The following is a 12,077-nucleotide window of genomic DNA, read 5'->3' on the forward strand; positions in this document are numbered from 1 at the left end:
CCAACCCTAAACCCCAACTTCCCGACATTGTCACATCAGTTTCATTTTAGGCTACTGTTAGAGTGAAATATTTTCATGTTGTTTTTATTTTTGTACATATTTCTCTGTAGATACATTACGATTGATGACGTCATGGGTCACAGCAGACAGGTGGAATCCGACACTTCCATAATGCCTAAAACTATTTGGAAGTGTCTTTAAAAAGCATGTGAAGAGATATATTGTAAATTTGGTTAGAGAAACAACTGACAAAGGAAATCATGAATATAACAAAGTAAATATACTGGGTAGAAGCCACATTTAGGCTCAATCCATACCAAGTGGTCCAGCACTGGTTGCTTGACCATCTCAGAAAAATATTATATTTGCTGGGCAAATTCCCCAATGTTTAGTAGTCACAAAAATATTTTTTAAAAAAATTATTGTTTATTATTTTGAAATAGCCATATTTGTAAGCATCTACATTTTTTTACAATAATGCAGTAATGGATTGTCCTCAGCCTTTCAGATAAAATGCATTTAGTTCAGCACACTCTGGGCTACAAATTAACACCGTTTCACTTAGCTGAATGTATTCTTTAATATATTTTTATTAGCTCAAACTTATCAGCCACAAATTAAGAAAACTCAATGTTTTAACAGTAGTTTTCCAAAGAAAGATTAATTGCTCAGCTTTAATATTTTTCTGCTATTACACTGTATAGTATAGTTACTTTTTATATAGTATCAATGGCGAGCAGCTGACACTAAAAAAAAATACACTATTTTAAAAAAGATTTTTTTTAAATTTTCCATTTTGTGGCCTGCAATATCTTTGTTGGGGGGGACCAGATAAAAATCTGAAACTTTCGCAGTTAATAGACCTTTATGGCATCAACCTCAGTATAAATTGCAACTCTGAGATTCAATTGGAAGTTATGGGGAAAAAAATTACAAACACAAGTCAAAAATTCATTTTTTAACATCTGCAATATCTGGTAGGCTAATCAAATAAAGTATACCAACTGCTTAATGTAACACACCACATTACACTAGATAATGATTATTTGTCAAAACAATGCTGTGGTAATTGTTTCGGCAGGCTAACAATTGCATCTGCAAGCCTATACAAGTCTGATTGTTGTCTTCCCCCTTACATCAACAATTGTCTACTGACACTTATTTATAAAGAAGTTCTTGAAGTGAGCGGCTGAAAATAGTGTCTCAACGTTCTGTTGGTGTTATTATTAATGAAGCATATCATAAAAGTGTGTATGGAGTGTATCCTAAAGCCATTACTTTAATTGAAGATTACAATGAAGAAGAAAAGTGTTGTTTTACTCACAAGTCGGCCCAGAGGTCAAACCAACAAGCAAGTATCATGAAATACTTAAAATAATTTCATCACCTTTTTAGCCAGTCTTGCATGTACCCTTTTGAGAAACAAAAGAAACCTATAACAAAAGGTCTGCGAGAAATAACATTTGATCATTATTCTAAAAATAAAAGCCCTTTTGTCAACCCCATACCAGGAAAAACATTGTGTCCAACATGTTATTCTAAGATTTTTGCATTTCACAAGAGAAAAGATAGTGAAACCTCAGATACACAATTTTGTGATTTATCAGCAACCACTAAAAAAGTAGATACAGCTTGTGAAATCCTGGGTATATCGCCTGCTAGTAAAATTAGAAAACTAATGGATGGATATGGGTGCTCAACAGTGTAGTCTTTAGCGCCCGAACGGAAACAACAACAGACAAGTGTCACTAAAATGCAGCAAGTGCTAAAATAGGACTAAAATTAAAGGTGAAAGGCTACATAGGCAGTTTGCACGTCAACAGTTGCAAAGTGGAATGCAGCACATAAAGAGGATAACTGCAAGAGAACGTAGGTGAAAGGGTTAAAATGAAACACATAGCACATGTTTGGAACTGGCCTATTACAAGTATAAAAAGGAGTGGTAAGCCACTCGGCAACACACTAAAAATTCCAAACTAAAATTTTTGGCTGAAGGCCAGAAACATCACAGTACCTGAAAACTTTCTTGACACTCGCCTCGTCATTGGCTAGAATCGAGGGCAGATCCCCACTAATATTAACTTCCGCCCTGACAGAACGATATAAATCACACTCAACTAAAATGTGGCGTACAGTGATTCGTATGCCACAGGCATCACACAGTGGGGGGTTCTTCTCGCCGTAGTAAGAAGGCATGCGTAAGAGGACAGTGCCCTATGCGAAGACGTGTAAGGGTCACTTCGTCACGCCTAGGTGACCGGTACGAGGAACACCACGGCTGGATGGTGGGTTTCACCAATCGCAACTTATTTTCCCTCACCGCCAGCCATTCCTCCTCCCACAATTGCATATACTTCCGCCGCAGCACAGAAACAATACCTTGCAAAGGAATAGAACATTCTGTCACTTCCGGTAATCTGCAGGCGTCCTTGGCAGCTCTATCAGCTTGTTCATTTCCCCGTATGCCCACATGCCCTGGCACCCAGCTGAAGGACACTTGCTTGCCCTGTCGTTGGAGGATGTACAGTTGGTCGTAAATCAGCTGTGAGTCAGAGCAAATTAGAAAGTTTTTGCCCTGAGTACACCGTATCTGCTCCAATGCCTTCAGGATCGCGTGAAGTTCTGCGGAAAAAACAGTGTATTCCTGGGGAAGGCGAATCCTGATGACACGTTCGGGGAACACTACTGAGCAGCCAAGAAAATCCCCCTGTTGGGATCCATCAGTGTATACTACTGTAAAATCATGATGCCTATCTAAAATGTTAAAAAATAAAGATTTGAAAGTAAGATCTGATGTACTGTCTTTCTTAAAATTTGCCAAATCTAAAATCAGTCTGGGCCTCTGAAGGAGCCAAGGTGGGTATCTGCTCCAACCTCAACATAAAACATTAAAACCAGCCACACCCATCTCTAAAATGCAGTCCTTTGCACGAATCCCATAGGGCCTTGTTGCTCGTTGCCGGTTGCGAAAAAGCCTTTCCAGTGGAGGCTGAGCAACAGTGTGGTATGCAGGCGTGTATGGTGTGGATAATGTTTGATAGGCCTGGCGCACCATTAGTAGATGCCGCCGGAGGTGAAGTGGCGGTTCACCTGCCTCTGCACACAGGCTCGGTATGGGGCACGTTCTGAACGCCCCAGTCGCCAGCCGAATCCCCTCATGGTGCACCACATCCAACAGCTTCAAATACGCGGGTCTTGCAGACCCATACACCGTGCATCCATAATCAAGCCGGGACCGCAGAAAGGCTCTGTAAAACCGGAGCAGCCAAGTCCTGTCTGCTCCCCATGTGAGGTGACTAAGACATTTTAAAATAGACAGCGCCTTAAGAGACCGACTTATCAGTTGAAAACTGAAAACCACTCTTCTGTGCCCAGTCATCCAAACGTCGGAGAGTGAGTTGCAACTGACGAGTCGTTGTTGCAAGGCTTGAAGAGGAGCAAAATACAGAGAAATCGTCCACAAACAAGGAACACTGCACAGGACTTTTCACAACAGACGTAATACTATTAATAGCAATAGCAAAGACCGTCACACTTAAAACACTACCTTGAGGGACACCGTTCTCTTGTTCAAAGCTACTAGACAGTACGTCTCCGACTCGGTACCGAAAATAAAGTGGCGACAGGAAGGACCGAATAAAATTTGGAAGACATCCACAAAAACCCCATTCGTGGAGCTGCCTGATGATAAGATGCCTCCAAGTAGTGTCGTATGCCTTTTCAATGTCAAAAAATATTCCCAACAGGTGATGCTGGCGCAGGAAAGCCTGTTGTATGGCAGCCTCCAGGAGGGCCAGGCTATCAAAGGTGGAGCGATACCTCCTGAACCCACACTGAAAGCGACTAAGGAGTTGTCTGGATTCTAGGATCCATACAAGGCGGCAGTTGACCATCCGCTCCAAGGTCTTTCCCATGCAGCTAGTGAGGGCAACACTACGGTAACTACCCGGGCATGTGCGGTCTTTCCCAGGTTTTAAAAGAGGAATTAAAATTGCTTCACGCCACGAGTCGGGGAAGTGACCGGACATCCAAACTAGATTAAAAAGTTGGAGGAGGATTTCTTTATTTCTCCCTGTGAGGTGCCGCAGCATGCTATAGTGGATTCTATCCTGACCAGGGGATGTATCACAAGCCCCACACAATGCAGAATCCAGTTCCCACATGGAAAACGGGCAGTTGTACTCTTCTGTATTGGGTGAGCGGAAGTCAAAACTGCTCCTCTCAGCAGCCACTCTGTGGGGCTGGAAAGATGGATTCTGACTGGCAGTTGCAGTAATAGCTGCAAAATGAGCCGCCATAGACTGGGCAATATCTTTTGGGGTCGTGTGGAGAGTACCATTCCACATTATAGCAGCCATAGGGCACCTCCCACCTCTCCCAGAAAAACCTCCTGATGGTCTCCCATACAATGGAACTTCGTGTAGAGCGATTAATGGTGTTAAGGAACTGCTGCCACGGCCTCTTCTTGCTCTCTCGTATAATCCTACGACACTTTGCCCTCGCCACCCGAAAAGCTGCAAGGTTCTCTACAGTTGGCCCGCATTTGAATCTACGCAGAACTGCCCGCCTAGCCCTGATTGCACAGCGGCATTCGTCACTCCACCAAGGGACAGTGGACTGTGGGATGGACGCTTCACTGGCGCGGTGGATCACTTCAGTAATATGATCCACCCATTCCTGGACACTGACACGATGTTCAAACTGGGCGAGTTGACTATACAGTGCCCAGTTGGATCTACCGAGCACCCATCGAGGCGGTTTCCTTTCTGGTTCCACTGCATGTGGCAGGCGAATCCGGATGGGGAAGTGATCGCTGCCATGTAAGCCATCAACCACTTCCCATGCAGCAGTGTGGGCGATGGCTGGAGAGCAAAGCGATAGATCAATGGCAGAGAACGACCCAGTTGCAATGCAAAAATGCGTGCTTTGACCTGTATTTAGCAAATGGGCACTGGTAGACAGAAGAAGCCTCTCAATTGCTCTACCCCTGGGGCAAGTATTCACAGAGCCCCAAAGCATATTGTGTGCATTAAAATCGCCTCAGAGGACGAAGGGGTGGGGGAGCTGTGTAAGAAGAGCACTGAGAGCCTCTTCGTCAAGCACAGTGGGGGCAGGTAAAGCGAACATACTGTTAGCATATGGCGCACATGTACTAATATTGCAACTGCCCGTAAATCCATCGTGAGAGTGAGGCGAGGAGTGGTAGTCGGTGTTGACGAAGATACCTACTCCTCCTCGAGCTCTCTGTCCACTCGGGTCATTCTTTTTGTGGAGGACATACCCACGTAGCTCTGGGGAGTATGTTTCACTGAAATTTGTCTCTTGCAGACATACACACATAGGTCTAGCCTCAATCAATAGACGTAGTTCCTCCACATGTGTCCTGAACCCTTGCAGGTTCCATTGTGGTATGGGAGCCATCACGGTGGTTGTATTTTCTGCCTCTCTTTCAGCCGAGGTGGGGAGACTGCAGCGGGTGGAGGCTCAGTCTTGGGGCGAGATGATTGCCCCATATTCTCAGACTCCATCAGCTCTGGGGAAGAGAGTGATGAAGCGTCTAGTGGGACTACATTAACATGATCCGTGAGTTTACCAGCTGATTTAATCTGTTGGTGCTGCTTTACATGGGCTTTCCTTTGTTTAGAGGGCTTTGCTGGAACCGGAGCTGGAGCTTTATGACCATGCTGGGCTTTGGAACAGCCTCAGCAGTCGGAGATGCCTGGGGCTCTTCAATGTGAGCTACTGTACCTTTCTCTGCTGTTCTAGGAGGGGCTACAGGCTCTGATACAGTTGCTGCCTTGCAAGTGCACTGACATGTGCACGTGTTCATGCCAGCACTAATAACCTCCGTCTGTGTAGATGCATCAACCTTCAGAGGCGGCTTCTGAACAATGGAAGCAAAGGACGTAACGAATGTGGGGGGGCTGCATGGCCTTAAAGATCTTTTTGGCTTCACCGTAGGGGATACGCTTCGTTGTTTTTATTTCTTGTATTTTACGTTCCTCTAGGAACATTCTACAGTCCCTACTCCAAACAGGGTGGCTTTCAGAACAATTTATACATCTGACAGGCGACGAACAGTCAATTCCGCCATGGGCAGCCTTACTACAGTTGCCACACATCGCTTCTCCCTTACACCCTAGAGTTGTATGCCCAAAACGCTGGCACTTGAAACAGCGCATTGGGTTTGGGACATAAGACCGGACGTTTAGTCAAAGAAATCCTGCCTTGACGTGTTCTGGGAGTTTGGGGGTATTGAAAGTAAGAATGAAGGAGTCCGATTTCACCAGGTTCCCATCCACCCTTTTCATGATGTTCTAAACGTCAACAATTCCCTCCTGAGCCCACTCACTCTTTAATTCTTCTACAGGAATGTCCACGAGATCCCTACAGGTAACAACACCCTTACTGGAGTTCAGGGTGCTGTGAAGCTCTGTATCGATAGTGTATTCCCCCAAGCTTTTAGCTGTTTGAAGGTTAACTGCTTGCTGAGCAGTTGATGTTTCAACAAGCAGTGTCTCATTCCGTAAACGCTTCACTGATTTTAAAGTTCCAGCTATTCCTTCTAGACTCTTTTGGATATAGAATGGTGAAACCTTTTCAAAGGAACCCTCTTTCCTTTTTATAATTCAAAACACATTCTGGTTTTCAGTATGTGCTCTGTTACTCTGAACTGCTGTACGTTTGCTGACGCCGGAGTCAGGAGGACTGGCTAACCTAGCCCTCTTGTTGGATTGGGCGGTAGTGCCTACCAGCGTTCCACCCATCTCACTGGCCAGCGAAAAATTAGGAGGAGGAAAAGAGGAAGAATTCGTGGTAGTCATGGTCGTCCCACGAGCAGCTTGGGAAACTTACGTCCATCCAGACAGAGCCCCGCATGCCTGGATAAGCCTTGTACAACTGAGGTGCAGCAGGTTCCCCAGAGGTTGCCCACTAGCGACTGTTCCACCTCAACAGCCATGCATCTTATCGGCGCGCAGCACACCTTAAGATTGAAGGGTTCTTTATAGAGGTATGTACCATCCTCGCGATCCAGGCAACCAAGCCAAGATCCCCGGTCCCTAAGACACACAACGTTCCACCGTTGCACCAAATGGTGGTCGCTGAAGCATGCCCAGAGCTTACGGTATCAGCAGACTGGCGGCGCACACCAGTCCACAGCTCGAGGACCCCGGGTTCGCCAAGCCCGTACCCAGCAAACGAATGCTGCGCCCACTGAGGGGTAGAAAACTAAGTCAAGATAAAAGACCAAGTGCCTCGTGTACAAAAACTGAGAAAGTGGCAGCTACAGTCAAAAATAATTTGGAAGTTTCATTTAAAAAATACAGTTTGTACTAAAACAGATGGAAGTTCTAAAACTTCACCAACCGGATATGATGATTTGATAGAAAAACTAAATGCTGAACTTCAAACAAAAAGGATAAAATTAAGATTATCAGTTTACTGCCAAATTATTGGAGTCGAGCAAAAATTAGTGATGAATTTAATGTGTCAGAACGTCTTGTTAAGATAACAAGGCAATTAGTAAAAGAACACGGAATTTTACCAGCATTACAAAAGAAAAGTCCATCTAATTTGGTAGATGAAAACACAATCAATAAAGTTGTAAAGTATTATGACGATGACAATAACAGCAGTCTGATGTCGGGCAAAAAAGACTGTTTCTGTGAAGGAAAATGGTTCTAAGATTCAAAGACAAAAAAGATTAATATTGAGTAATTTAAATGAACTATTCATTGAATTTAAAAAAGAAACCCCTGACATTAAAATTGGAAGATCAAAGTTTTACAATTTGAGACCAAGATTGTGTAGTGTTGCAGGGGCATGTGGCACCCATAATATTTGTGTTTGTTTGTACCATTAGAATGTAAAGTTGATGATAGTTGGGGCCAATCATAGAGTTAACTATAATGATTTTTTGGAAGTTATGGTATGCAGTATTGACAGTTACAATTGTATGACCAAGGGAAAATGCGAAGATTTTCCAGGCAAACAAGCCTTACTTGAAATATTTGAAGAATCCGAAGAAGACGATTTGATGCCTGACAATATAAAATACAAACAATGGGTGACACAAGACAGAACTGAAATGGTGACAGTCGTAAAATCACAAGAAGAGTTTTTTGAAGTGTTGGTGGCTAACCTTGAAAATCTGAAAATGCATGCATCATTTTATTGGAAAAGCTAAAAGTAAATTTTTGAAAGCCAAAAAGCAAAAACTTGGCAGCTGATGAATGCTTAGTTCTTGCTGACTCTTCAAAAAATTATTCCTTTGGTTTTATAGATGAAGTACGAGGCCACAACTGGGTAAACAAACAGGGCACAGTTCATCCATTTGTATTCTATTATAAAGGTGAAGATAAACGGATGAGCCACAGCTTTTGTATCATAAGTGACTACGTTGAACACACCACTACAGCAGTGCACATTTTTAACTAAAATTAACAACCTGGATTAAACAGCTCCACCCTTCCATAAAAAAAACTGATTTACTTTTCGGATGGGGCAGCAAGTCAATATGGGAGGGGGGGGGGGGGCAAGAAATTAAAATCTCCTGTCATAAAGAAGATTTTGGGTTTGATGTAGAATGGCACTTTTTCGCTTCATGCCATGTGAAGAATCCTTGTGATGGTGTCGGGGGTACAACAGAGCGAGCTGTCACAAAAGAAAGTCTGCAACGGACTGATGACAATAATATCATAACACCTCAAGAAATGTTTGAATTCTGTATAAAACATATTAAAGGAATTACCAGTGTTTTTGTACAATGTGAGGAAATACAATAAGTCTATGTTGAGTGTCTTGAAGGAAAGGTACAACACTTGTCAGAAGATTAAAGGCACTCGATCTTTTCATTGTTTTGTACCCAATTCAGACAACTTACTAAAAAATAAGATCACATCAACTTCGCCTGATAGTGAACTTCATCAGTGTGGAAATCTTGTACAACTGGTTCTTCAAAATGAAGACATAGTGGCTTGTGTTTACGATGAACAGTGGTGGTTTGGTGAAGTTGATAACATTGACTGTCAAAACCAAGATGAACATGTATTTTATCACCCTGCAGGATCAAGGACATCTTTTTAAAAAATTGAGAAGAATCAAGGTTGGATGCCACTTAAAAATGTACTAAGGAAGCTGTCTCCCATGGAATTTACAACTGTGACTGTGCAAACTTATAATGTAACACCCAAACTGAGTGAAAAAATTTCTCAATGTCAATGAGCGATGTACTAAAAACAAATAACAAGAGAACAATATAATGTAATTAGCAGCCTTATTTTCAATAAAAAATGTAAGAAATCACAGATATGATTAAATTATATACTGTAACTGATATATTTTATTCCATAAGCCTAGATATCACAAATGTTAAAAAACATTTTTTACTCATGTTTGTAATTTTTTTCCATAGCTTCCAACTGAATCTCTAAGTTGCAACTTATACTGAAGTTTGATATCATGAAGGTCTATTAACTGTGAAAGCTTCAGATTTTCATCTGGTCCCCCAACAAAGATATTGCAAGCCACACAATGGAAAAATTAAAAATATCCCTTTTTTTTAAAATAGTGTATTTTTAAGTGCAAGCTGCTCATAATTGATACTCTATAAAAAGTAGCCTAGCTATAATACACAGTGTAATAGCAGAAAAAATATTAAAGCTGAGAAATTAATCTTTCTTTGGAAAACTACTGTTAAAAAAAATTTAGTTTTTTTAAAAAAAAATTGTGGCTGATAATTTTGAACTATTAAAAATATATTAAAGAATACATTCAGCTAAGTGATAATGATGTTAATTTGTAACTCAGAGTGTGCTGAACTAAATGCATTTTATCTGAAAGGCTTAGGATAATCCACTACTGAATATCTGTGAAAAATTTAGATGCTTGTGAATACGAAAAAATGCATGTGGCCTGGTACAAATATGGCTGCCATTTCAAAAAAATAAACAATTTTTGCGACTACTAAACATTGAGGAATTCACCCAGCAAATATAAATTTTTATGAGATTGTCAAGCAACCTTTTTTTTTTTATGTGGACCACTTGGTATGGATTGACCATTGAGGTGACAAAACAGTACATTCACTAGAAAACAAGATAAAATTGTATTAACATTTCATACTTTCCTTACATGTTTGTATAGTTTGAGAGATTTATCAGAAACAATAGATTGTTGAGACTCAATAAAATTTCAGACCTAATACCAGATAAGGTGTAAAAGACATCTGAGGTATGGAGAATGGCAAGCACCAAGAGTTGACAAAGTTCCATCAGAACTGTTTTACAGTTGGAGGAAAATTCATACTACAGGAATCTGCATATTATTTACAGAATGTTTGCAAAAGAAAGCATATCTCCAAACTTTATAAACAGCTGTGGATGTCACATGGTTGATAATGATAAAAGTCTTTGATCGTCATTTTAATACAACAAATATTAAATTAATTTGCCCTTTAAACTGTCAGTTACTGCAAGTAGACATTAATGTTCCCTTTTCATACACTTCTTCTCTTTCATTATATCACAGTCAGGCTCACACAGTGGAAAACAAGGCACATTTTGTGTCTATGTCTAACTTCCCAATTCATCAATAAACAGTACTGCTGCTTGTAGAATATATAAGGTTATTTATGTGTGTTTACAGTTGATGGTAGAGACATGTTGTAGGTACTGTGAAGACATTTCATAATGCTGAAGAATGCTGCCTTACCTTGCCTTGAAATATCTAACATCATTGTACATTCCATCATGCTTTCCTCTATGTGGCTCATCCCAGTCAATACCCAGCCATATTCCTTTAGTTGGTGGCACTTCTCCAATGTACTTCACAGTTCCATATGAACCACTGCATTCTATGCGCTGACCCAGCTGAAGTAACGAGAACTCATCTTTTGTCGTGTTCCCAGGAATATTTGGGCCAATCATTATCAAGACAAAACTGAAATATAAACACAACTTAAAGACACAAATTCAGAATTTGACAATAGCATTTTCAAACTGTTGTAACTATATATCTCTGCAAATTCTAGGTCTTCCTCTCACTGGCATCTAAATGATCTTAAATGGAACATTAAATCAGTTTAATATCAAAGGTGTGTTATTCTAACAGGGAACCTGTCAAATCGGTCCACAGTTAAGAAAAAAAACATATGAAAATGTTGCATCGCGGTCGTAAATATAAACTGTAAAATACTACTGGTATCTCAGACGTCATATCCACTACACGCATTTCATTAATTCACTGAATAAATATGTTTTGTTTCTTTCAGCATAAATAAATTTCCTCTACATCCAGTCAGTACGAGTCCTTTCAACTTCTCATCAAGATAAGTGTTTAAGATGACTGTGTCATTGGGTCTGTTTTTCATATTACTGGAAAACAGGGCTCTTCAGCTGTAAACTCTAAGAATTCCTCGTTCGGATAAACACGTTTGCAGTAACTTTGACAATCTGCATCCCATGAGCTATTGACACACCAGCAACAAACGCTGACGCGCTTCATTATAGTGAAGTATCTACACAATCTGTACTCAATTCACACAGTGTAACGAGCAGACGCTATTTCATTTTATACTTTCTACGCAATCAGTAATATTTCTATAACCATGCCACATTACACTCAAACACAAATTTCACTAATGAAAATACATTTCAAGATACAAAGAAGTGTGTAATTTGTTTATAATGTCTACAAAGGAAATTCATTACGCTAAGCAGCATAAAAATATCAAGCTACCATTCATTTGACGTTCACAATTTTGTGCCGTTTATTGTATTCGAAGGAGCATAAGACTGTTTTATCTCTGGATCACCATGGAATTACTCAAGGATGTTTGTGGAAAGAATCTTCCTTTCCCATTTCAGCAGTATTTATTTTATTATTTGAAAATTGTAATTTGAATTAATGCTTGCCAATCGGTTAGAAAAATATTTCTATTACTTTCGCAGACTTTGATGAATCCAATCGCTGAATCGCTTCGCATATGTTTTACAACTAGCAGAGAAGGGGTGCTGAACATAACAATAGAGTACAGTTGGTTTCGGAAAAAAACAAATTATAATAGGTTCTTACAA

At 40.7% G+C, this 12,077-nt stretch overlaps 1 protein-coding gene across 1 annotated transcript in view; it reads right to left on the reverse strand.

Annotated features, from left to right (window-relative positions):
* The window catches only part of LOC126335845 (tubulin-specific chaperone E), a 64,288-nt gene extending 52,443 nt beyond the window's left edge, over nucleotides 1-11,845 (reverse strand). The window contains 2 exon segments of the mRNA XM_049999315.1: nucleotides 10,714-10,941; nucleotides 11,740-11,845. Of these exon segments, the coding sequence (XP_049855272.1) occupies nucleotides 10,714-10,928 (215 nt within the window). The 5' untranslated portion in view covers nucleotides 10,929-10,941; nucleotides 11,740-11,845.
* Between the last annotated feature and the right edge of the window lie 232 nt (nucleotides 11,846-12,077).

This window comes from Schistocerca gregaria, chromosome 2 (genome assembly GCF_023897955.1).
Source record: "Schistocerca gregaria isolate iqSchGreg1 chromosome 2, iqSchGreg1.2, whole genome shotgun sequence".
Taxonomy (NCBI): domain Eukaryota; kingdom Metazoa; phylum Arthropoda; class Insecta; order Orthoptera; family Acrididae; genus Schistocerca; species Schistocerca gregaria.